The sequence below is a fragment of the Oncorhynchus clarkii genome, chromosome 7, assembly GCF_045791955.1.
Source record: "Oncorhynchus clarkii lewisi isolate Uvic-CL-2024 chromosome 7, UVic_Ocla_1.0, whole genome shotgun sequence".
NCBI classification, from domain to species: Eukaryota; Metazoa; Chordata; class Actinopteri; order Salmoniformes; family Salmonidae; genus Oncorhynchus; species Oncorhynchus clarkii.
Window position 1 is genome coordinate 47,860,793 of NC_092153.1, and position 27,743 is coordinate 47,888,535.

General features: G+C 41.6%; 1 protein-coding gene across 1 annotated transcript; it reads right to left on the minus strand.

The window, feature by feature from the left end:
* Nucleotides 1–207: 207 nt before the first annotated feature.
* Nucleotides 208–27,720, minus strand: LOC139414289 (monocarboxylate transporter 2-like). The gene is made up of 5 exons (XM_071162199.1): nucleotides 27,623–27,720; nucleotides 12,980–13,200; nucleotides 8,741–8,884; nucleotides 4,459–5,301; nucleotides 208–1,381 (listed from the first exon to the last, which is right to left on the minus strand). The coding sequence occupies exons 2-5, from the start codon at nucleotides 13,194–13,196 to the stop codon at nucleotides 1,113–1,115; spliced, it is 1,473 nt and encodes a 490-aa protein (XP_071018300.1). The 5' UTR covers nucleotides 13,197–13,200; nucleotides 27,623–27,720; the 3' UTR covers nucleotides 208–1,112.
* Between the last annotated feature and the right edge of the window lie 23 nt (nucleotides 27,721–27,743).

The following is a 27,743-nucleotide window of genomic DNA, read 5'->3' on the forward strand; positions in this document are numbered from 1 at the left end:
TGCAGCAACATTTTTTTACAGACATGCTTTTGTCTTAGCTGAATTGTAGTGATAAAACTACAAGAACAATATTATCCATTACAATATTTCTTTAAGCTAAATGTCAAGAGTTACGAATGAAAGTATTCAGAGTTGTATACTTTACATCTGATGAACTGTAATTCATAATCTGTTTTGTTATTGAAATAATTCTAATCAAATACTGAATAAGAATGATGGCATTTATTGCTGAGTATTCTACCCAATCATATTAGCTTTGGATACAGTCCTTCAAATACAGTCCTTCCAGTTAGCATCTTAAAACAATAAATCCATCTTTAAAAGAAAACAAACAGTTTATGCAAATCTACAGCCTAGACATAAATTACATTGTCATCGTAAACTTCATTACAGCTGAATCCGTGTTCATTACATTCATTCTATGATCTGTTTGGGAACATTTTAAAGCAGACACTTCTTTTGGTCATATAAGTGAAAAATGGATCCTGAACAAGACGCATAACATGACATCATAATGTCAGTAACAGTGCATTCCTCATCCACCCATTGTAACATCAATACAGGCAGAAGAGTGAAATGTTCATGACTACCACAAGGCTGAAATATTACATCCTCGTCATAGATGTGACAAACCTCTCAACTGCAAATGTTTGTTCACAGTTTCATCATTGATATCAAGTATGTATTTAATGGTCATAATTCACAGAGTAACACTCGATGTAACTTTACATTGATTTATTAGGTGTTTTTTGCCTGGAGCCTGGAGTTGTCCCTGACCACGAGAAACTGGATACTAGCTGGGACTGCTCAGGGGGGGTGGCACACCTGGCTGCTCAAATAAATAACGTTCCGGAAAGGATTACACTGCTATTTGATCTCATACAGCCAGAAGTAGTTCTCTCCAAACAGCCTTTGTCAGCATGGGGAAACAGCTACAGGAGTGTACTCCACCAAGGTTAGTAGTAGAGTTAACACATTAACAGGAACCAACATAAACAGAATCAAATAGGATGTGTGTGTGTGGGTGGAGGGGATATGAGATAGGCCTATACATTGATGTACTGAAATCAATATAGTGTGCTTGTATACACTGTTGTGATGGATAGCATGTTTCATTCTCCCTGGGTGTCTTGTTCCTTCGTAGACTCAGGCTCTTCTGCTCTTTCCTCTGAGGAAGCCTCTCCCCTCTCACACAGCCACATACCCTGCTCCTGGTTCTCACAGCCCTCCTTCACATCTCCCTCCTCCTGCCTCCTCTCCCGCTCCAGCATCCTGTAGTTGTAGACGTTCATAACAAAGAGGAAGAGTCCTGCGAACACCATCACCGCTCCACACATGAGGTACAGGTACTTGTAGTCACCAAAGGTGTCCACCAAGGCTCCTGCAGGGGAGCAGAAATGATACGGAAGGTTAAACAAAGTCTCTGTTCCCTTTTTCCGATCAAAAGTTCAGTTATAGAAAGTATAGTTAGACAAGATCGCCACAAAAATCCCCCCTGCTTATAGTATCTTTCCATCAACAGGTTGTTATGGGTTTAGGGAAGCCTTTCCCCATCTCGCTCCACGAGGTGAATCAGGAGGTGTAACATGGGTATGGTTTAATGTGCTTTTCAAACTCTGTTCTGTAGAGAAGAAGATAGGACGATCCTACTGGAGACATGCAGGAAATAACATGGAGCCATTACACCTGGCCACGCTCCACACTGCTCTCTGGGAAGGCAATTTTGTCTGCTGCACAAGAACGAATCAGGAGTGTGGCCATGCCCATTCTGAAAACGATCAAAAACTAGCCCGCTTCAGAGGAAAAAAAGTGACAAATGTAGTTTATATCAGATTGGAACCATAAGCTTTTTGAGCCTCCATCCTCCCCTGGATCGTTCTGCAGTCCTCCCCATCTCACTCAGCCTCCACGGTGTGTATCTAATTGTCTGTCTGTCCACCCCTCCGCCTGTGTATACTGTATAACACTCTGCAGGGTTATGCATGTCAGATGTTTGTCGGATCTGCTAAATTGATTAACGAAGGTGAAGATCATCTGTGACAACGGTGTACTATCTATCCCAAGCTGTACTATCCCAAGCTATTGTATGGGGAGTTTATGGTCATTGACTAGTGAATACATTTAGAAAGTTTTTTACAGCTGAGCACCACAACATGATTTACACCCATAAACTTTCTATGCATCTAATCTAACTTCCATGTGTTGTACAAGGAGACATTGCCTTTGATTGCCCTCTGCATTTAAAACTTTTATAAGAGTATTTACCTGTAATGGACTAATGTCTGGCAAACTCAGTTACTAATGGTCAATTACTGAGTCTGACATAATCAACAATCAACAACACTAAACACCCACTATACATAAACACAAAGTTAGGTTGTTAAATGGAGGGGCAGTTTTCAGGTTAGGTAAACCAATTAAAAGACTGTTCTTAATGAGTCAATTTTCAATGAAGCTGATATGGACGGGGCCATTCATTTATCTCTCTCTTTCATGTGTGTGTGTGTGGGGGGGGTCACTTTGCCCATGGTTCAGTATAAAGGGAGGGGATGGGGGGGTCACTTTGCCCATGGTCCAGTATAAATCAGCATCAGGGCCATGGTCTGATTGAGGGTGTTCTGTCCTGTGGGCATATGCAGATAACCGTCACCCTAATTAAGGCAGCCCTTGATTGGCTGAACGGTAATTAAGTCCATCTGGCGTAGTCACCTCTTTTCTAAATGCATATTCATGGCTTCCAAGTTCCAAGTCTGATGAGTGAAGTGAGGTCTGAACTGAGATTCCATTAAACACGAAAGCAAAAGGATAATTACACCAATTACATCACTTCCTCCTAATTAGGCTGACCCCCAGGTTAGGGCAGAGGCACGGTGCAGAACAACAAGGCTGGCCGTAACGAGGAGACTTGTAATGGGAAACGTAAAGACTCTCTGGAGAAGAATGCTCAACGTGCAGAGAGATGCATTTGCCTCCATTAAATGAGCACCTCAGAACGGGGTCGCTCAATACAACCAGGAGGGCTATACATTTACACCTCCTTAAAACTCTGCAGATGAGAGAGAAGCATAGGAATGACTACAAAAGGATCCTACCCACCTGACAGACAAGACCATAGGATCTCTATGGACTAGGCAGAACACCAGTTTGTCTGGGGAAGAGAAGTGTGTTCTACCATTTCAGAGACTGAAATGAGATTATCTCCAGGAGAATTTGTATTATGTATTATTATGAAGCCCACAGGTTGTTCAAAGACCATAAGCAAGTTCACTTCCATGAAAATGTGTTATTTAACAGTTTGGGCTGAGCAGAGAATGGCAACATTATTGGTTCTCCTCTGTGCTAAATAACATCAAAGTTGACTGTAGAAGATTACGTTTTGAAACGTTGTGCTATTTCAGGGAAATATGGGGGGAGAACTAACCCTTTTTGATAACACACAAAAAAAGCATGAAAGCAAAATGGTCCTGTCAGAATAATCTTACACAATGATTCCTAATCAGTAGTAAACTATTATGTGGAAATGCCTCCTCTGAAACCTTAGAACCAGAGAGAGATCTATGACATTGTTTTAATAGTAAAGTCTACTAGATTGTGCTTGCAAATTAGGATTTGGGGTTAGAGTCAATCACTTACAGTGTATCTTTAATCTTCCATGAACGTATCGTCAGCTAATCAAATTAAGTTGGGAACACTGCAATGGTCAAATGTTTCTGTAACGCCAATAACTAACTCTCCAAGCTTTTGTTTGCAGCCAGTGATAGTAGAGGTCTAATGGCCTTATACTCTAGGCCGAGGGGACCTGGGAAAGAGAGAAGGGAAAATAGACAGCGAAAGAGTCGCAGAGAGACCGTCATTACCCTTACGGCTTCTTAGCTCCGAAAAATGTTCCATAATTTGCGTGGAGGATGAATCCTCTAGCGGGCGTGCCCTGAAAGCCGGAGCGGCCCGGCTTATTTACAGCAGTAAATAACCGTGACCAATTACTGCTTTTCTCTAGGAGGGCCGTGCGCTCCAGGCCGCCCTGCTCACCGATGATAATCCAATTCTACTGGAATGTCTTACAATAATGACACCCTGGAAAGAAGTTGGGCTCCACTCCACCACCATACAGGCCGTGACAGAGGAGCAGAGTGAGAAAGAGAGCAACAACCGACTAGCTGCTTTATCTGCTTCAAATAAAAAAAACATTTTTTTTTACCCAACGTCTTCTAAAGTAGGACTCCTCCTTCTCTCAAGTGCACGTGTAATACTGGGATAGTACTGAATGCCATGTACTGAACGACGATGGAGAGGTGATCTTAGAAGAACTGGAGGGAGAGTGGTGACTCGAGTAAAATGGTGCTTGTCCTTTCGTCAATAGGTTCTGTTGGCTAAAGCCGTTAGGTGTCTATGAGCTGTATGTGTATTGACTCTGGAGAAGGAGGGGGACTGTGGGCTGTGTTCAGTGTGTAGGCTTACCTCCTATAGGTGGTCCCAGGAGCACGGGGCCGCACTCTATGATGGTGGCCAGTCCCACTGCACTGGAGAACCGCTGAGGCCCCACCAGGTCCATGAGTGTCTCAAACAGCAGGGCACACACCATGCCAAACGCTATACCAAAGAACACTGAGTAGGCCGCCAGCCCCCAGTACCCACTGGCCAAGGGGCACAACAGGTGGCACATACCATTATAAATGATGGCAAAGCTGAAGAAGTACTGGATCCTGGGCCTGATCCACTTAGTGTTAGCTATCAGCCCAGTCCCCGGCCTGGCAAACATGTCCACGAAGCCCATGATGGAGAGGAGGAAGGCGGAGGAGTACTCATCAAAGCCATGGCTCCGGGCGTACGGGGCCAGGAACACTACAGGGGCGAAGAAACCAAAGAACATCATTGTGTTCCCTACGATGTAGATCAGAAAGCCCCTGTGCTTGAAGAGTGAGAGGTCCAGAAACTTGTTGAAGTTTTCCATACAGCCTTTCTCACGCTGTGTGTTGTGTCCATTCACCTGGGCCTCAGACTGGTCCGTGGGAGGTTTCTTCGGGAATCCGTTTGTCTGCGTGAGTTGGCCTCCAGTTGGCTTTGGACAAATGGGCCTCATGAGAGAGCCGGCAACACAGCAGTTGAGCAGCAGAGCTCCCAGGATGAAGAAACTGCCCCTCCAGCCAAAGTGGTTAAACAGGAACTGGTTGATAGGTGCTAATGTACAGAGGAAGACTGGACTTCCTGCCATGGCCAGCCCATTGGCTAATGGCCTCTTGACCTGGAAGTACTTCCCAATGATTGTGAGGGACGGCTGGAGGTTAAAGGAGAGTCCAAACCCTGCAGGAAATACAAGAGAGGAGAGTAGTTACGTTCACATGTCACATTTTCAGAGGATACAATTTAAAACGACTGGTACTACAGGATTAAATGAAGACCATTCTACTTTGTGCACATTAAGGTTCCATCTCATTTCACATTGCCAACTAAAATCTCATTTGAGGAAGCTGGAACATTTTCAGAATTTTTTTCTACATTTTAATGGCAAATTAGAGACTCCAGGTAATTCATTCACTACCACCTCCTTTCCCCAAAATCCAATTTAGTAACATTTCAGCCTGTAAATGAGCATCTTATTCTCTAAATGAGTCTCCACTTTAAGATGAAGAGCTCCAGGTAGCAACCTCGACTGAACCATTCCATCATTCTAACGACTGCTAAATGTCTGCTGCTCACAATCCCCCACTGAACAATGCCCACTGAGCTACACAAATTCCAAAGCCTTGTTTTAGTTCACAGATATAAATAGTTCTCAGTATGCATTCTTCCTTGATTGAAAAGTACATGCTAACACAATACTTAATGCAAGGTAGATATCCCAGCTCCACAGGGGATTTTAATTCGTTTTCATCTTCATTGTTTTAAGAGTTTTGGTCAACAATTATCTCTGTCTCAACTTGATTGAACTGGGATGCTCTTTAAAGCACAATGATTAGAAATAAATACTCCTTGTATGTGTTATTTGTCTCTGAGGTGGTACAGAGGGAGGACATCTCTTCAACTTAACTGGTTGTTGCATACAGAAATAATATATAATTGACATAAGTATTCACACCCCTGAGTCAAAACATGTTAGAATCACCTTTGACAGCAATTACAGCTGTGAGTACTTCTGTGTAAGAGATTTGCACACCTGGATTGAACAATATTTGCACATTATTATTGTTTTTAATCTTTAAGCTCTCTCAAGTTGGTTGCTGACCATTGCTAGACAGACATTTTCCAGTCTTGCCATAGATTTTTAAGCAGATTTAAGTCAAAACTGTAACTAGGCCATTCAGGAACATTCAATAGTGATATGTTATTAATGAATGCTTCCGCTCAGTGTTTGAGATCAATTGACACCCTTTATGATGGAGCATTGAGATGTATTTTAAAACTGCAAAACCCCTTATACACCACTGCACCTTATATACCAGGGTTGTCTGGCATTCTTTAGTCACTCGTATGCTCAGTCACTGGTATACTTGTATTTACAAAGCCATTTTGGGTTTATTACCATTTTCTTTGGGCATTTTTATTCTTCAGAAATGTGGTGGGTACTCTCTTCGTTCGCAAGACTTTATCCTGCTAACTGTTCCAAATGTCCAAACTGAATTTGGTAAAAGGGCTTTTATGTACTCTGCACCATCGGCTTGGAACTCCTTACAAAATAGTTTTAAACTTGACCTGTCAATGTTTTTTAATTTGCTGTTTTATGATTTCGTTACACTTCTGTGATTTCTATGGTTTTTACTAAATTACGTGTAGTTTTTCACGTTGTCAGTCTGTAATGGGGTAATGACTTGGTGCTGCCTATCTTGGCCAGGATGCTCTTGAAAAGAAGATTTCAAATCTCAATGAGCCCTTCCTGGTTAAATTTAGGTAAAACAATATATAATAATAATAATCTTGGTAAGCAACTCCAGTGTATATTTGATCTTGTGTTTTAGGGTATTGTCCTGCTGAAAGGTGAGTGTCTCCCAGTGTCTGTTGGAAAGCAGACTGAACCAGGATTTCCTCTTGCCAGTGTTAAGCTCTATTTCCTTTTTTTTTGTATCCTAAAAAAACTCCCTAGTCCTTGCTGATGACAAGCATACCCATAACATGATGTAGCCACCACAATGCTTGAAAATATGAAGAGTGGTACTCAGTGAAGTGTTGGATTTGCCCCAAACACATGTATTCTGGACAAAAAGTTAATTTCTTTGACACATTTTTTGCAGTTTTACTTTAGTGCGTTATTGCAAATAGGAAGGATGTTTTGGAATATTTGTATTCTGTACAGGCTTCCTTCCTTCTGTTCACTGTCATTTAGTTTAGTATTCTTGAGTAACTACAGTGTTGTTGACCCTTCCTCAGTTTTCTCCTATCACAGCCATTAAACTCTGTAACTGTTTAAAAGTCATCATTGGCCTCATGGTGAAATCCCTGGGAGGTTTCGTTCCTCTCAGGCAACTGATTTAGGAAGGACGCCTGTATCTTTGTAGTGACTGGGTGTATTGATTTACCATCCAAAGTGTAATGAATAACTTCACTTTGTATGTGTGGGGTACAGAGATGAGGTAGTCATTCAAAAATCATGTTAAACACTATTATTGCACACAGAATTAGTCAATGCAACTTATTTTGTGACTTGTTCAGCAAATGTTTACTCCTGAACTTATTTAGGCTTGCCATAACAAAGGGGTTGAATACTTATTGACTCAAGACATTTCAGCTTTGAATTTTTGTCATTTGTAAACATTTATAAAAACATAATTCCACTTTAACATTATGGGGTATTGTGTGTACGCCAGTGACACAAAATCTCTATTTATAATAATTAAAATTCAGGCTGCAACACAACAACATTTTGAAAAAGTCAATGGGGTGTAAATACTTTCTGAAGGCACTGTACGTGTATGTGAGAGAGGGATGTGTGTCTTAGTGTGTCTCAGTGGGCCAGGGCAAAGAGGAGAGGATAGAACACAACACAAATCCCTCCTCCCTCTATTAATCCTCCAGGCCTGCAGCTCAGTGGCTGGTTAATGAGTCTCGCTGGGTGGCGTTTGGCAGCCACTGCCATGTGGGGGCCAGGACGGTAGCCTGTGGGAGAGAACAGGGAGCCCTGGTAAACAGTGCTCTCCTGGAACCAGAATGGCACCATTCTAATTACACCTGCGCTGCCCCCCCCCCCCCCCCCCCCCCCCCCCTTCCCCCCTCCAGTGCACCGGACACAACCCAGAGGCTGAGACTCCCTGGCCTGAACCCAGACAGACAGCACGCCAGCCCAGCCAGGGAGACCAGGGCCACCCAGAGAGGATGTGTAGCCCCATAGGAGCACCGCCAGGGCTAGTTGAGGGCTGGGGGAGAGCTGTTTGAGGGCTGGGGGAGGGCTGGTCTATCGGCAAGGTAAACAAATCTAAGCCCGTGTCGAGACTGGTTCATTTACACAACACATCGTCCCAGATGTCTTTCCTGAACCCTTATATCTAACGTTGTGTTTTAGGTATAATTAATCAACTACATTATCTTCAATAGGACCACAATTAGAATTATTTAGGTTCACACATTTAGAACATACAGTAAACTTTTGGATTAGGCCTACAGAAATAATTATCAAAGTTGTCTTAGTTGTCAACTTTCCTTCAGTTAAAAACAATAGATTTTTGTTACTGTTGAGTATGATTTGGCGCACACATAAACATAAAATCACAAAACAAGCCACGTCAATCAAATGTATGAAATGAGTGGGTACCTCCAATGATTCCTACGCATATGTACAAATGCGTAATGGTATTGCCGAAAGAAGCAGTTACCATAGCAACGCCACACATCACTCCACCAGCTATGACCACAGGCCGGCTTCCATAGCGATTCACCAGAATACTGCTGATAGGTCCTGCAAAGGAAAAGAGTGAGAGAGTAGAGAGGAGAAGGGGAGAGAAAGTGTCAGTCTTAGGTTCATGGATAGGCAGTTGACATCCGACCGGTAGATCTCTACCAAAACCTAACCCTTCATCCCTATTCATTACCCATACCGCACTGCCGGTCAAATATCCATACATAGGAACTCATGTTTAAAAGGGCTTGAAGGGGTAACTGATGTTCTAAATAGTTATCTTATCTACATAAGCAAAGCAAGCCAGTGACTCATGAGCATTTCTCCTGACAATGTTCCCGCAAAAACAGCTAGTGTGAGTGATCAATCAGTAATTAAAGGGCCTTCTATATTCGGTCTCTCTTTATCCTTCATTCATAACCCTGCCACAGAGAACACGTAGAACAGTCCTTTAGCATCACACAACGCTAAATCATTCCCCGCAATTCATTAAATAAAATAAAAAAAGAGGGAGCATCAATCAAGAAAATATGTAGGCTGCCACGATTATTGAAATCTCAACATGCTGCCTTTCTAGTCAGTGCTAGAATGACAATCTGCAAGGAGGGTGGGTGATAATTGAAAATTCCTAGTAAAAAAATAAGCGGATTAGTTTGGCAGACAGCGGCTATTTCAATCGCAAGTTTACGACTGATGATTAATCTGAATAAAATAATGGTGTTATTTTTACCACTCTGAATCCATTCTCCAAAATTGATTACATGTGTTAAAAAACAAATTTTAAATAATTGTTGTTTACTTACATAGCTCGTGATTTATAAAATTTTAAAAAACTAAAATGTAATTTTAAAAACATCAGATCTCTAGTATACGGAAAGTATTGAGAACCATTGACTTTTTCCACATGTTGTATTAAATTGTTTTCCCCCTCATCAATCTACAAACAATACCCAATAATGACAAAGCAAAACAGTAAGACAATTTTTTTATTCATTACAAATAAAAAAAACTTAAATATCACTTTTACATAAGTATTTAGTCCCTTATTCAGTACTTTGTTGAAGCACCTTTGGCAGCGATTACAGCATCGAGTCTTCTTGGGTATGACGCTACAAGCTTGGCACACCTGTATTTGGGGGAGTTTCTCCCATTCTTCTCTGCAGATCTTCTCAAGCTCTGGCAGGTTGGATTGGGAGTGTCGCTGCACGGCTATTTTCAGGTCTCTCCATAGATGTTAAATCCGGTTCAAGTTCGGGCTCTGGCTGGGCCACTCAAGGACATTCAGAGACTTGTCCCGAAGCCACTCCTGCATTGTCTTGGCTGTCAGCCTATGGTCATTGTCCTTTTGGAAGGTGAACCTTCACCCCAGTCTAAGGTCCTGAGCGCTCTGGAGCAGGTATTCATCAAGGATCTCTCTTGCTCCGTTCATCTTTCCCTCGATCCTGACTAGTCTCCCAGTCCCAGCCGCAGAAAAAACATCCCCACAGCCTGATGCTGCCACCACCATGCTTCACTGTAGGGATGGTGCCAGGTTTCCTCCAGACGTGACGCTTGGCATTCAAGCCAAATTCAGACCAGATAATCTTGTTTCTCATGGTGAGAGTCCTTTAGGTGCATTTTGGTAAACTCCAAGAGGGCTGTCATGTGCCTTTTATTGAGGAGGGGCTTCAGTCTGGCCACTCTACAATAAAGGCCGGATTGGTCGTGTGTTGCAGAGATGGTTGTCCTTCTGGAAGGTTCTCCCATCTCCACAGAGGTTCTCTAAAATAACTCTGGAGAGTGACCATCGGGTTCTTGGTCAGCTCTCTGACCAAGGCCCTTCTCCCCTAATTGCTCAATTTGGCCGGGCGGACAGCTCTAGGAAGTCTTGGTGGTTCAAAACTTCTTTCATTTAAGAATGACGGAGGCCACTGTTATTGGGGACCTCATATGCTGCAGAAATGTTTTGGTACCCTTCCCCAGATCTGTGCCTCTACACAATCCTATCTCAGAGCTCTACAGACAATTCCTTCGACCTCATGGCTTGGTTTTTGCTCTGACATGTACTGTCAATGGTGGGCACTTATATAAAACAGGTGTGTGCCTTTTCATATCATGACCAATCAATTGAATTTACCACAGTTGTAGAAACATCTCAAGGATGATCAATGGAAACAGGATGCACCTGAGCTCAATTTCGAGTGCCATAGCAAATGGTCTGAATACTTCTGTAAATAAGGTATATTTTTTATTTTTAATAAATTTGCAAAAAATTCAAAAAACCTATTTTAGCTTTGTCATTATAGGGTATTGTGTGGAGATTGATGAGGGACATTTAGTTTTAAATCCATTTTAGAATAAGGCTGTAACGTAACAAAATGTGGGAAAGGACAAGGGGACTGAATACGTTCCGAATTCACTGTATATTCTGACAATGACCTTGACGTAATACTTCCTGTAAAAGCAGCTGTACAGGTTCAAAGAATAAATCAAATTCTCATTTTATTTTCCCTTTGTTTTTTAATCAAACCCTGCTTCTCATCCCGTCCCACAGGTCCAGCGGAAGTACACCATATCAGGTCTTATTTCCCTCTTTTCATTGATGAAAAATGCTATGTTTAGTAGTGGCAGCATAGATATTTTAAAAAATACACTTGTGCATGTACAAATCTACAACATACCGCAATAATTTCTGGATCATAAAAAAAAGACATGTAATCTGAGCAGTGCCCTAGCTAGAACAGATTCATCCAGCCTAGCAAACCCCAGTGAGGATAGGGACTAGTGGTATGTATTGCATAGATCACATCCTCCCAGTTCCTGTGTTACTTTGGGGTTGCATCCCAGACATCACAATTTTCTCTCCCATTATAACTTTATCACTCTGGCTCCCTAAGTCATAGGTCCCCTGAAATGCTGTCACGTTTGTCCCATAGGGACTTGGTGCGAGGCCCAAATGTGCTGAACCCATGACTGATATATTTTCCCTGTCTTTTTTCAACTGGGTGACATTGCAAAAGCTGAGCCAAGGACAATATGATAAAGCCATGTGCCTCTGCCACTGAGAACAGGAATATTTCACAGGATTCTCTGTGCTGGTGACTGCAGGTGAGTCAGGCTCCCTGTCATCTTTTAACCTTGCAGCCACTGATTGATTTATCTCAAACTTCAATTGGATCATTCTATTATAATATCTCAGTGTCATCTAATGAGTCATGTAAGGTGCCTAATCGTTAATAAATTCAGGCCCAGGCGTTGAGTAACAACAGTGATTTCTAAGACGGTAGTTTTTTCTTATTGTGACATGGAACACTCATGTTGGTCATTCATCACACCAGGTCCCATCAAGGCTTGTGGCACAGACTGACAATTGTGAATATAAATGCTCATGCAAACAGAGCAAGGGTAAACAAAACAAAAAACAGCATTTTCAACTGACAGACAGTCTATATATTTGTGCCCTGGATCAACACTCATGTTGGCCAACTGAACATGCCCCAGGGTGAATCCCCTGCCGCCTCACATCCCCATTCATAAGTGAAAGAGTGGCTTTGTTTAAATACACAAATTTGTGTCAGGTGTAAAAATCACATGACTAACCTATGCCAAACCCTTCCATATAAAGCCTAACACTAGGCAGCAAGATGCAGCCACTGGTCAACGAGTTTCTTTAATTCAATATATTTACGGGTCTCCAAAATGAGAGGTTGCTTTGTGAAAGCTCATTAGAGTAAAGTAAGACAGCAAGCTTCTTATTCTATGCTTACTCTATCAGCATGATAAAGTCGGTTGCAATTGCTTGGCTTTCATCTCAAATAGCCTACTACTGTATTTTCTTCAACTAGTAGACTTACTAAATAAACTACAAACATCTATGTATTTTTCAGGGATAATAACATCTAACTTTAGAGAAGAGTCTGATGACTGCACAAAGACTTCACTTCTTAGGCTGTCATAGTCATTTGAACACAGTAGTACTCATTCTTCTTGATTAGTTCCAGCTGTTACACTCAGTCCTCACATGCAAGATACAGGCCTACAATTTGGGGATGAAAAAAACAAGCAACTGCAAAGCTCCATACAAGACATGCATCCGTTAATACAATCTGTGCATTGTGGTCCTCATGTGACTTGATGCTGGCTCAGAGCTGCTTGATTTCATGAATGCCTACTCACCACCGGCATACATGGCTGCCAGCATAATGGAGGAGATCCATGCTATCTGGCTGTAGGAGGCACCGAAGATCAGCTGGATGTCTTTGAAGAAGACTGTGAGGGCTTTGGGGAAGGCATACGAGAAGCCAATGGAGATGAAGGCCCCAAACACCACGACCCAGCCCCAGCCCCCGTCTGGGGGGATGTACCCCAGAGGAGATTCTGGTGCAGGGGACATGTTTCTGTCGATAGAAAAGAGGATGATGATGAAGTTCACAATCCGGATCAAAGTGTTTCATGACAGCAAAAACATGATCTTGAATATACCTTTTTTAAGTACACACACAAATCACTACAGAGAAAAACAGTCAAATCATCACTTTATTTCCCCAAACCATAATTGTTTGGCCCAGGTATTGTCTCTGTTTGGTATTTACACACATTTAAAGTGACAAGTTACTACTGTCACAGAGAGGAGCATACAGGCCTAACCTCTTTTGTGATTTGATTAGTTTCAAGTCATGCTGTTGAGTGTATGGGCAGTTTTCCTGTTATGTCATTAACTGAGACCTCCAAGAGCTATTTATAACCTGTCAGAAATGTCCAGTTGATCAACATATAAGCTAGGTAGGTAAGTTAGGCTAACATATTGAACTCTTGTAGACTAGTTATCATGGCCTGATTACGTGCCTTGAGGACTCAACCCCCAGGGAGCACCAAATGAATTTTTTGAGATACTTAGCTATCATATAAACACATAAGTCAGGTCATGAACTGCAGAAAATTCATTTTAAAAAGTCAAAAGGTTCTCTATGCCCCATGGCAAAATGTGTAGAATTGCAAGAAATTAGCTTTTAAAAAATGTATCTGCCAAGAGGGGTGTGAACAGTTTGGGGTTTCATGGGTTGTGAGGTGGGGTTTGTTCCTACGACATTAAATGGCAAATCCATCTGGACTTTTGCAACCTAGGGCATTAGTGTGACCGGACCTTCCCAAATAGTATTTGAGTAGCCATGGGCTATACAATAAAACCTTTGATGCATAGGCTCATGCTACACATATTTTTACTCCTGGTTCCAAATGAAAGGAACTGTACATTTTTTCAGATTTTTCACATTAAAATATATGCCATACAAAAACGATTTATTTCAAAAGTTTAACAAACCATACAACTCTATGCTAAATGAACACTTTTCACAATTTAGACTGACCATTTTACAAAAACACATTTACGCGAAGAACAGATGCAACGTTTAGTAACTGAATTTCTGTCAAATCTCCCTCCGTTTTTTATGTGACCATGGTTTCAAAAAAACAATTGAAAATCTGCTCAGAATTAAGATTCAAATATGTCTGCAGAAAGAATGGGATGTCAGCTATTATAATGACACCTTGGGTTTAAAAAAAATCTATTTTGGTTATGAACTACAGTAAGTGAAGTAGATTTATACCCAGGAACAGAACTGCAATAATGGCATGTCATCATTAGTCCCTGATCTGTGCTACACAGAAATGCATAATGATGGTTATAAAAAAATAATACATTTAATTTGTATAGCGATACTGAATATATAAAGTACTGTGCTGAACCGTACTCAAAATCTTTTAACTTTACTGTACTCTCCCAATTTGTGAAACATAGCGTCTATGATTGGTTCAGATTTGGTCGGAGGGGAGGGTAGAGACAGCGAGAGACAGAGAGAATATTCTCCAGACTGTTTTCACACTTGTGTTGACCACCAGATGACTGAAAGAGAAAGAAAACAGTTATGAGCTGAACAAAACAGTATGCCAGTGGAAGGGTAGACTGTAGCAGGTGACTCAATGGTGGTTTGTGAGACCAGTGTTAGGGGTAATGCGTTACAGTAATAATATAACTTTTTGCGGTGACGAGTAATATAACGGAGTTACTGCTATTTTGAGTAATAATATTACAGTTACTGATCAAAGAAATATGCTGATACTTTTGTCATCATTCCCTTCCAATTACAGTTAATGATTCAAAAAAATATTGGGGATTATTATTCCCTGTTGGCAAAATATTTAAAAATCCTCCACCCTAATTGTTTTTGTCCTATCACAAGGTTTTTGTTCACACACACACACACACACACACACACACACACACACACACACACACACACACACACACACACACACACTATAAACTGCTTTAGTTAGGGAGATAAAAATATTTTAGATGCTTCTGCAATTTGACTTTCTCAGCGTGGAAGTACTCGTTGACCAGTGACTGCATCTTGCTGCCTAGTGTTAGGCTTTATATGGAGGGTTCAAACCCGAAAGGGTTCACTTCCTTGGCGGGAAAACAATTTTCATCATTATATGTCGGTGATGTGGGAAAGCATGACATGTCCACCCTGTTAAGCAAAAACACAAAAAGGCGTTCATTGAATTCCATAATTTCAAAATATATTTGTCAAACAATGCAAATTCCTTTTCAAGTGGCAGCCATTATCCTAGCTTCCTCACGATCACTTGGAGCTAATTTTAGCTCAAAATGTCCACCCTATTATCGTAAACCCTGTTATCCATGTACACGTAACAGGGTGGACATACACTCAATAGGGTGGATAAATGGATATCTTGCAGTAGTGTGTTGCAAAATATGTGTTTTTGTTCATAAATTGTATTACATAATTACAGTATATTTAGCATGTATAGTATTTTAAGAATAAGTAAATATCAATTGAATCAGGTCTTTCTGAAGGAATGGCACCTCCTCTTAGTGCAGCTGAAAGACAGTGGCAATACAGAGAATGATGTAATGCTGACCCAGAAAGAAGGAGAGAGTATTTAGAGAAATGGAGGAGACAGGGAAGAAGAAGACAATATAGAGAATGATGTAATGCTGACCCAGAAAGAAGGAGAGAGTATTTAGAGAAATGGAGGAGACAGGGAAGAAGAAGACAATATAGAGAATGATGTAATGCTGACCCAGAAAGAAGGAGAGAGTATTTAGAGAAATGGAGGAGACAGGGAAGAAGAAGACAATACAGAGAATGATGTAATGCTGACCCAGAAAGAAGGAGAGAGTATTTAGAGAAATGGAGGAGACAGGGAAGAAGAAGACAATACAGAGAATGATGTAATGCTGACCCAGAAAGAAGGAGAGAGTATTTAGAGAAATGGAGGAGACAGGGAAGAAGAAGACAATACAGAGAATGATGTAATGCTGACCCAGAAAGAAGGAGAGAGTATTTAGAGAAATGGAGGAGACAGGGAAGAAGAAGACAATACAGAGAATGATGTAATGCTGACCCAGAAAGAAGGAGAGAGTATTTAGAGAAATGGAGGAGACAGGGAAGAAGAAGACAATACAGAGAATGATGTAATGCTGACCCAGAAAGAAGGAGAGAGTATTTAGAGAAATGGAGGAGACAGGGAAGAAGAAGACAATACAGAGAATGATGTAATGCTGACCCAGAAAGAAGGAGAGAGTATTTAGAGAAATGGAGGAGACAGGGAAGAAGAAGACAATACAGAGAATGATGTAATGCTGACCCAGAAAGAAGGAGAGAGTATTTAGAGAAATGGAGGAGACAGGGAAGAAGAAGACAATACAGAGAATGATGTAATGCTGACCCAGAAAGAAGGAGAGAGTATTTAGAGAAATGGAGGAGACAGGGAAGAAGAAGACAATACAGAGAATGATGTAATGCTGACCCAGAAAGAAGGAGAGAGTATTTAGAGAAATGGAGGAGACAGGGAAGAAGAAGACAATACAGAGAATGATGTAATGCTGACCCAGAAAGAAGGAGAGAGTATTTAGAGAAATGGAGGAGACAGGGAAGAAGAAGACAATACAGAGAATGATGTAATGCTGACCCAGAAAGAAGGAGAGAGTATTTAGAGAAATGGAGGAGACAGGGAAGAAGAAGACAATACAGAGAATGATGTAATGCTGACCCAGAAAGAAGGAGAGAGTATTTAGAGAAATGGAGGAGACAGGGAAGAAGAAGACAATACAGAGAATGATGTAATGCTGACCCAGAAAGAAGGAGAGAGTATTTAGAGAAATGGAGGAGACAGGGAAGAAGAAGACAATACAGAGAATGATGTAATGCTGACCCAGAAAGAAGGAGAGAGTATTTAGAGAAATGGAGGAGACAGGGAAGAAGAAGACAATACAGAGAATGATGTAATGCTGACCCAGAAAGAAGGAGAGAGTATTTAGAGAAATGGAGGAGACAGGGAAGAAGAAGACAATACAGAGAATGATGTAATGCTGACCCAGAAAGAAGGAGAGAGTATTTAGAGAAATGGAGGAGACAGGGAAGAAGAAGACAATACAGAGAATGATGTAATGCTGACCCAGAAAGAAGGAGAGAGTATTTAGAGAAATGGAGGAGACAGGGAAGAAGAAGACAATACAGAGAATGATGTAATGCTGACCCAGAAAGAAGGAGAGAGTATTTAGAGAAATGGAGGAGACAGGGAAGAAGAAGACAATACAGAGAATGATGTAATGCTGACCCAGAAAGAAGGAGAGAGTATTTAGAGAAATGGAGGAGACAGGGAAGAAGAAGACAATACAGAGAAGGATGTAATGCTGACCCAGAAAGAAGGAGAGAGTATTTAGAGAAATGGAGGAGACAGGGAAGAAGAAGACAATACAGAGAAGGATGTAATGCTGACCCAGAAAGAAGGAGAGAGTATTTAGAGAAATGGAGGAGACAGGGAAGAAGAAGACAATACAGAGAATGATGTAATGCTGACCCAGAAAGAAGGAGAGAGTATTTAGAGAAATGGAGGAGACAGGGAAGAAGAAGACAATACAGAGAAGGATGTAATGCTGACCCAGAAAGAAGGAGAGAGTATTTAGAGAAATGGAGGAGACAGGGAAGAAGAAGACAATACAGAGAATGATGTAATGCTGACCCAGAAAGAAGGAGAGAGTATTTAGAGAAATGGAGGAGACAGGGAAGAAGAAGACAATAGCTAAACTCAGTGACAGAGTGCAGAAAGGAAGGAATGGAGAGATTCCAAAAGGATACTCAGAGCCAGGGCCAAGGCTAGTGCGATACTGCAGTCCCAAACACCCCCCTCAACTCCTGAAAATCAGCCTGGGCCTTCAAGGTTAGAATATGCTTAAAATAAGGCATTTAAGATTATTAGTTGCTAAACTTTCTACTAACTCTAACCATAATCCCTAACCCTAATCCCGATCTACTAAGAAATCCTTAACTTTATCTCTGACTCTACCTCTATAATCCTAACCATTCATTTAATGTGTTTTAGGCAACTCCAGCAAGTGGAACGCATTAGAAGAAAATAAAAAACACACAGTAGACTCCAAAAAGAGATTTTACAATCAGAAGTAGCAAAGGAGAGGAAAAAAAGGAAAAATACAGGAAGAGGTATGCAAGGACTAGGGGAGAACAGGCATCTGTATCGCCTCGTTCAACAGTCAAAGCATTGTTGAGACATCAGAATGTGACATAAAGTATCAAGAGGGCACTTCTCTTTCACACATCTCTCATTAAAGATGTCAAAACAAAATACAGAAATGTAAGGAAACAGAAGAACAAGCAAAACATTACAAATGTGACCTCTGTGAATATACCGAAGTATTCACTTCAGAAGTATGCCCAGACGGTGTTGTGCTTTTCAAATAGGAGTGCGAAGTTGGAAGGGGACCTTTGCTCTTTTTTGACGAGGAAGGAAAGGAAGCAGAACAGAAACAGAAATCAAAAGTTAAGGATTTCTTCCTCCGTGATGATGCAAACAAACCACCACACGACCACCACAATGAAAAATCTGCACAATCTGCACAAATTCCAGTCTGGGGAACTAGGTCAGTTGTCCTATACCTCCTTCTGCCGCCTCGGGCCATTTGGGGTTGTTACGCCCAATGACACTGATCGTGAAACTTGTCACCGCAAAACCCATGAGAATTTACAGTTCATGGCAAATTCTCTTCACAGCCTTGGCCTTCAGTCCACCAAAAACCTTGAGGACATGGTCAACTCAAGTATGTGTGACCTGAAATCGAAGCTATGTGCTTTTGGTGAATGTAAGGCTTGCTTCCTCACCACTCATCCAACTCTGAAACCTCCTGGGAATGTAGAAGTTCCTCTGACAATGGATCTTGGAGAAGATCCAAAAAGATGAAGGGAAGTGCTCAATGCTAACCGTGAAGAGGGAGGTCACAATAAGAGAAAAATAACTGATCAGTCAGTTATAGGCTCGCTAATTTGATATGAGGAGATGGGAGAGGCGGAACTTGTAGCATCACAAACAGAACCAGGTTTGAACAGTGTGGGTGCAATAATTGAATTTTATTTGAATCACCTTTATGTAACCAGGTAAGCCAGTTGAGAACATGTTCTCAATTACAACTGCGACCTGGCCAAGCAAAGCAGTGCGACACAAACAACACAGATTTACAAATAAACAAACATACAGTTAATAACACAAAAGAAAAATCTACATACAGTATGTGCAAATGTAGAAGATTGGGGAGGTACAGCAATAAATAGGCCATGGAGGTGAAATAATTACAATTTAGCATTAACAATGGAGTGATAGATGTGCAGATGATGAAGTAGAAGTAGAAATACTGGGGTGAAAAGGAGCAAGAGGATAAATAACAATATGGGGATGAGGTAGTTGGGTGGACGATTTACAGATTGGCCGTGTACAGGTACAGTGATCAGTAAGCTGCTCCGACAGCTGTTGCTTAAAGTTACAGAGGGAGATATAAGACTCCAGCTTCAGTGATTTTTGCAATTCGTTCCAATCATTGGCAGCAGAGAACTGGAAGGCGGCAAAAGGAAGTGTTGGCTTTGGGGGTGACCAGTGAAATATACCTACTGGAGCGTGTGCTACGGTTGGGTGTTGCTATGGTGACCAGTGAGCTGAAATAAGGTGGTGCTTTACCTAGCATAGACTTACAGATGACCTGGAGCCAGTGGGTTTGGCAACGAATATGTAGTGAGGGCAAGCCAACAAGAGCATACAGGTAGCAGTGGTGGATAGAATATTGGGCTTTGGTGACAAAACGGATGGCACCTTGATAGACTACAGTCAGTTTGCTGAGTAGAGTGTTGGAGGCTATTTTGTAAATGACATCGCCGAAGTCAAGGATCAGTAGGATAGTCAGTTTCACGAGGGTATGTTTGGCAGCATGCGTGAAGGATGCTTTGTTGTGAAATGGGAAGCCAATTCTAGATTCAATTTTGGATTGGAGATGCTTAATGTGAGTCTGGAAAGAGAGTTTACAGTCTAACCAGACACCTAGGTATTTGTAGATGTCCACATACAGTTGAAGTCGGAAGTTTACATACACTGAGGTTGGAGTCATTAAAACTCGTTTTTCAACCACTCCACACATTTCTTGTTAGGACATCTACCTTGTGCATGACACAAGTAATTTTTCCAACAATTGTTTATAGGCAGATTATTTCAATTATAATTCACTGTATCACAATTCCAGTAGGTCAGAAGTTTACATACAATAAGTTGACTGTGCCTTTAAACATGGAAAATTCCAGAAAATAATGTCATGGCTTTAGAAGCTTCTGATAGGCTAATTGACATCATTTGAGTCGAATACAGGTGTATCCGTGGATTTATTTCAAGGCCTACCTTCAAACTCAGTGACACTTTGCTTGACATCATGGGAAAAGTGAAAGAAATCAGCCAAGACCTCGGAAAATAAATTGTAGACCCCCACAAGTGTGGTTCATCCTTGGGAGCAATTTCCAAATGCCTGAAGGTACCACGTTCATCTGTACAAACAATAGTACGCAAGTATAAACACCATGGGACCAAGCAGCCATCATACTGCCCAGGAAAGGGACGTGTTCTGTCTCCTAGAGATGAACATACTTTGGTGTGAAAAGTGCAAAACAATCCCAGAACAACAGCAAAGAACCTTGTGAAGATGCTGGAAGAAACAGGTACAAAAGTATCTATATCCACAGTAAAACGAGTCCTATACCAACATAACGTGAAAGGCCGCTCAGCAAGGAAGAAGCCACTATTCAAAAACCATCATAACAAAGCCAGACTACGGTTTGCAACTGTACATGGGGACAAAGATCGTACTTTTTGGAGAAATATCCTCTGGTCTGATGAAACAAAAATAGAATTGTTTGGCCATAATGACCATCGATATGTCTGGAGGAAAAAGGGGGAGGATTGCAAGCCGAAGAACACCATCCAAACCGTAAAGCACGTGGGTGTGGCAGCATCATGTTGTGGGGGTGCTGTGCTACAGGAGGGACTGGTGCACTTCACAAAATAGATAGCATCATGAGGCAGGACAATTATGTGGATATATTGAAGCAACATCTCAAGACAGTCAGGAAGTTAAAGTTTGGTCGCAAATGGGTCTTCCAAATGGACAATGACCCCAAGCATACTTCCAAAGTTGTGGCAAAATGGCTTAAGAACAACAAAGTCAAGGTATTGGAGTGGCCATCACAAAGCTCTGACCTCAATCCCATAGAAAATGTGTGGGCAGAACTGAAAAAGCATGTACGAGCAAGGAGGCCTACAAACCTGACTCAGTTACACCATCTCTGTCAGGAGGAATGGACCATAATTCACCCAACTTATTGTTGGAAGCGTGTGGAAGGCTACCCGAAACGTTTGACCAAGTTAAACAAAGGCAATGCTACCAAATACTAATTGAGTGTATGTAAACTGCTGACCCACTGGGAATGTAATGAAAGAAATAAAAGCCTAAATAAATCATTCTCTACTATTATTCTGACATTTCACATTCTTAAAATAACTTGGTGATCCTAACTGACCTAAGACAGGGAATTTGAACTAGGATTAAATGTCAGGAATTGTGAAAAACTGAGTTAAAATGTATTTGGCTAAGGTGTATGTAAATTTCCGACTTCAACTGTGTTCTAAGTCAGAACCGTCCAGAGTAGTGATGCTAGTCGGGCGGGAGGGTGAGGGCAGCAATCGGTTGAAGAGCATGCACTTAGTTTAACTTGCATTTAAGAGCAGTTGGAGGCCATGGAAGGAGTGTTGTATGGCATTGAATCTTGTCTAGAGGTTTGTTAGCACAGTCCATAATAAGGGCCAGATGTATACAGAATGGTGTTGTCTGCGTAGAGGTGGATCAGAGAATCACCAGCAGCAAGAGCGACATCATTGATATATACAGAGAAAAGAGTCGGCCCGAGAATTGAACCCTGTGGCACCCCCATAGAGACTGCCAGAGTTGCGGACAACAAGCCCTCTGATTTGACACAATGAACTCTATCTGAGATGTAGCTGGTGAACCAGGCGAGGCAGTCATTTGAGAAGCCAAGGCTATTGAGTCTGCCAATAAGAGCGTGGTGATTGACAGAGTCGAAAGTCTTGGCCAGCTCGGAAACATGCACACATGACCAGCTCGGAAACCAGATTGCATAGTGGAGAAGGTACGGTGGGATTCGAAATGGTCGGTGATCTGTTTGTTAACCTCTCTGGGATATGTGGGACCTCTCTGGGATATGTGGCATCCCACCTGGCCAAAAGCCAGTGAAAATGCAGAGCGCCAAATTCAAATAAATGACTATAAAAATCTAACTTTCGTGAAATCACACATGCAAGATATCAAATTAAAGCTACACTTGTTGTGAATCCAGCCATCATGTCAGATTTCAAAAAGGCTTTTCGGCGAAAGCAAACGATGCTATTATCTGAGGTTAGCACCATAGTAAACAAAGAGAGAGAAGCATATTTCAACCCTGCAGGCGCAACACAAAACGCAGAAGTAAAAATATAATTCATGCCTTACCTTTGACAAGCTTCTTTTGTTGGCACTCCAATACAGTGGGGCAAAAAAGTATTTAGTCAGCCACCAATTGTGCAAGTTCTCCCACTTAAAAAAGATGAGAGAGGCCTGTAATTTTCATCATAGGTACACTTCAACTATGACAGACATTGTAGGATTTTTAATGAATTTATTTGCAAATGATGGTGGAAAATAAGTATTTAGTCACCTACAAACAAGCAAGATTTCTGGCTCTCACAGACCTGTAACTTCTTCTTTAAGAGGCTCCTCTGTCCTCTACTCGTTACCTGTATTAATGGCACCTGTTTGAACTTGCTATCAGTATAAAAGACACCTGTCCACAACCTCAAACAGTCGCACTCCAAACTCCACTATGGCCAAGACCAAAGAGCTTTCAAAGGACACCAGAAACAAAATTGTAGACCTGCACCAGGCTGGGAAGACTGAATCTGCAATAGTTAAGCAGCTTGGTTTGAAGAAATCAACTGTAGGAGCAATTTTTAGGAAATGGAAGACATACAAGACCACTGATAATCTCCCTCGATCTGGGGCTCCACGCAAGATCTCACCCCGTGGGGTCAAAATTATCACAAGAACGGTGAGCAAAAATCTCAGAACCACACGGGGGGACCTAGTGAATGACCTGCAGAGAGCTGGGACCAAAGTAACAAAGCCTACCATCAGTAACACACTACGCCACCAGGGACTCAAATCCTGCAGTGCCAGACGTGTCCCCCTGCTTAAGCCAGTCATGTCCAGGCCCGTCTGAAGTTTGCTAGAGAGCATTTGGATGATCCAGAAGAAGATTGGGAGAATGTCATATGGTCAGATGAAACCAAAATCTAACTTTTTGGTAAAAACTCAACTCGTTGTGTTTGGAGGACAAAGAATGCTGAGTTGCATCCAAATAACACCATATCTACTGTGAAGCATGGGGGTGGAAACAACATGCTTTGGGGCTGTTTTTCTGCAAAGGGACCAGGATGACTGATCCGTGTAAAGGAAAGAATGAATGGGGCCATGTATCGTGAGATTTTGAGTGAAAACCTCCTTCCATCAGCAAGGGCATTGAAGATGAAACGTGGCTGGGTCTTTCAGCATGACAATGATCCCAAACACACTGCCCGGGCAACAAAGGAGTGGCTTCGTAAGAACTTCTCCTTAATGCAACCGCTGTGTCAGATTTCAAAAAAAACTTTACAGAAAAAGCACACCATGCTATAATCTGAGTAGAGCGCTCAGAGCCCATTCATATATCCGCCATGTTGTGGAGTCAACATTAGTCAGAATAGCATTATAAATATTCACTTACCTTTGATGATCTTCATCAGAATGCACTCCCAGGAATCCCAGTTGCACAAAAATGTTTGTTTTGTTCGATAATCTCCATCATTTATGTCAAATTAGCTCATTTTGTTAGCGAGTTCAGTCCAGTAATCCACATTCATAAAGTGCGTTCACTAGTTTCAGACGAAAAGTCAAAAAAGCTCTGTTACAGTTAGTAGAAACACGTGAAACGATGTATAGAATCAATCTTTAGGATGTTTTTAACATAAATCTTCAATAATGTTCCAACTGGACAATTCCTTTGTCTGCAGAAATGAAGTAGCTACCTTTCACGTGAGCGCGTGAGACTGAGACTGTGGCACTCTGCCAGACCACTCACTGAAAGAGCTCTTATGAGCCCCTCCTTTAGAGTAGAAGCATCAAACTCATTTCTAAAGACTGTTGACATCTAGTGGAAACCGTAGGAAGTGCAAAATGACCAATATCCCACTGTGTATTCGATAGGGGCTGAGTTCAAAAACTACAAACCTCAGATGTCCCACTTCCTGGTTGTTTTTTTTCTCAGGTTTGTGCCTGCCATATGAGTTCTGTTATACTCACAGACACCATTCGTTTGAATTCGTTAGAAACTTTAGTGTTTTCTATCCAAATCTACTAATAATATGCATATTCTAGCTTTTATGGCTGAGTAGCAGGCAGCTTAATTTGGGCACGCTTTTCATCCAAAATTCCCAATACTGCCCTCTACCCCAAAGAAGTTTAGCATGTCCCAGTCAGTTTAGGTCACCTAATATTATGAAATCTGAACATAAATGGGGGGCAATCAATTCACATATGGGATCCAGGGCACAGCGGGGGCTGAAGGGGGTCTATAACAAGCGGAAAGGTGAGAGACTTGTTTCTGGAAAGGTGGATTTTTAAAAGTAGAAACTCAATTTTTGGGGGCACAGACCTGGATAGTATGACAGAACTCTGCAGGCTCTCTCTGCAGTAGATTGCAACTCCGCCCCCTTTGGCAGTTCTATCTTGTCAGAAAATGTTGTAGTTAGGGATGGAAATTTCAGGATTTTTGGTGGCCTTCCTAAGCCAGGATTCAGACACGGCTAGGCCATTCAGGTTGGCGGAGTGTGCTAAAGCAGTGAACAAAACAAACTTAGGGAGGAGGCTTCTAATGTTAAAATGCATGAAACCCAAGGCTTTTACGGTTACAGAAGTCAACAAATGAGAGGGCCTGGAGAATGGGAATGGAGCTAGAGGCTGCAGGGCCTAGGTTAACCTCTACCTCACCAGAGGAACAGAGAAGGAGTAGGATAAGGGTACGGCTAAAGGCTATAAGAACTGATTGTCTAGTGCGTTCAGAACAGAGAGTAAAAGGAGCAGATTTCTGGGCGCGGAAGAATAGATTCAAGGCATAATGTACAGACAAGGTTATGGTAGGATGTGAATACAGTGGAGGTAAACCTAGGCATTGAGTGACGATGAGAGAGGTTGTCTCTAGAGGCACCATTTAAGCCAGGTGAGTTCACCGCATGTGTGGGGGGTGGAACAATAGGGCTAGCTAAGGCAGTGCTGGAGGCTCTACAGTAAAATAAGACAATAATCACTAACCAAAATAGCAATAGATAAGGAAGATTGACATTAAGGAGAGGCATGTGTAGCCGAGTGATCATAGGGTCCAGTGAGTAGCTAGGCGAGCTTGAGGCACGGCGATTTAGACAGCTAGCGGGCCGTGGCAAGCAAATGGGCCTTCGATGGACGTCACAATGGAAGAGCCTATTGAAACCCCCTCGGATGGTTACGTCGGCAGACCAGTCGTGATGGATCGGCAGGGCTCCTTGTCGGCAGTAAAACGGTCCAGGTATTGGCAAAATAGGTACTGTAGCCCAAGAATTGGATGATGGACCTCTTCTGCTAGCCGGGAGACGAGTCTAGCTCCAGGCTAACTAACTGGTGCTTGCTTAGGGACAGAGACGTTAGCCAGGAGTAGCCACTCGGATAGCAGCTAGCTAGCTGCAATGTTCTGTTGTAAAGTTTCAGAGCTTGCAGTAAGAATCTGAAGATGTGGTAGAGAAAAAGCAGTCTAATATACTCTGGGTTGATACCACACTGTGCACACTGGCAGAAATTGACCAGGCTGAGGCTGGCTGATGTCCGAGTTAACGGTGATGACCGCTAACAGTGGCTGACTACTAGCTAGTTAGCTGGCTAGCTGCTTATTGGGGTTCTAGTGCTAAAGTGTAAAAAATTGCATATCCATACCACATTGGGTGAGGCAGGAGAGTATGTTCAGTCCGTAGATGGAATTTGAGATTAAAAAAATATGTGCGAAGAAAAATATGTACGAAGAAAAATATATACATGGGACAGGACAAGACAAACAGACGTTTGACTGCTACGCCGTCTTGGAATCAGAGTAACATGTATGTGTACATTTATTTTGCAACGCTTGCGCACACAGTCAGCATGTGAGATCCCTTTTACTTATTCCTAACATTTAGGATAGAAAATAGTTGAAAAATGTATATATGCCTTAAATTTTCAAAAATATAGACTCTTAGCTTTCATTTGAAACCACATTTAACATGCTCTATGAACTTCACGTTGGTGCTCATGGGTCCTTATACATGGAAATGTCCATTAGTAAATAGACTTTCAATATATGCTATTGTTGTAGATGGTGTAATTCCAATTGATTTGTTTATTTACTCTGATTTTTAGACTCATACTCATAGGTTGCATGTTTTTATGTTTGCTGTGTCAATCATTTCAACCTGGTCTCAAAGCATTTATTATTCTGTACGTACATCAGTGACTCTCCATTTAGTATGATATGTTTCGTAAGGCATGTACACGTTTGTAGATGTCCATTAGTCATTTCAAATATGTTACGAATTACAACTGGTACAATATGTCACAAATTAGCAAAAAAAAGTATGTTACAAATTCTAACTATGTGAACTTTAGCTAGTTTGCTAACGTTAGCTAATATAGGGTTTAGGGTTAGATTTAGGAGTTGAGTTCAAGGGTGAAGTTTAGGGATAAGGATTAGCTAACATAGTAAGTAGTTGAACATTTGCTACTTAGCTAAAATCGTCCGGGATGAGAATCGAAGTCACAACCTTTAGGTTGCTAGACGTTTGCCCTATACACCCACACCAATCAACCAACCAACCATCCATCCTACGTTTGTTTTTGCCTTAAGTAACCATACCAAGCGCACTAATTTGAGTGCACGAGATTTACGTGTACTATGTTATGTCTAGTCTGAGACCAGGCTGATCATTGCTAAATTTAGTTTAATTCAAAAACTAGCCGTTGTACGATAGTTGCATCAAGACTAGCTGATGAGACGCACAGAAGAACGTAAAGAATACGTTTTAGCGGTTTTCTTGTGAAGGTGCATCATCTCTCCAGATCCTACATATGGAGTCAATTTAAACATCCAAATAACGTGTTTTCATTTTAAGGCGCTAGCATAATGACCATTTGCGATACACCCAACAAATTCAGGAAGCCTCGAATTTGGTTGGTACACGTGGATATCCGATTTGGAGTGCACACATACAAGTTGAAGCGTTGAACATATTGGGTGCGAGACATAAAAACAATCTTACCTTGACCACGAAAATACAAAGCCCAGCACTTGAACTCCGAGGACAACCCTGAAAGTTTCTGAAACAAATTGATAGTACTTTTCAGAAGCTTTTAGACACGTGTCACCTCATTTCCCCCTGG

Excerpts from the sequence above, each read along its gene's own strand:
- LOC139414289 (XM_071162199.1), bottom strand. The coding sequence starts at position 13,196 with ATGTCCCCTGCACCAGAATCTCCTCTGGGGTACATCCCCCCAGACGGG. Across the intron at positions 8,885-12,979 it reads GGCAGCCATGTATGCCGGTG|GACCTATCAGCAGTATTCTG; the intron begins GTGAGTAGGCAT and ends TTTCCTTTGCAG. Across the intron at positions 1,382-4,458 it reads CCTGGGACCACCTATAGGAG|GAGCCTTGGTGGACACCTTT; the intron begins GTAAGCCTACAC and ends GCTCCCCTGCAG.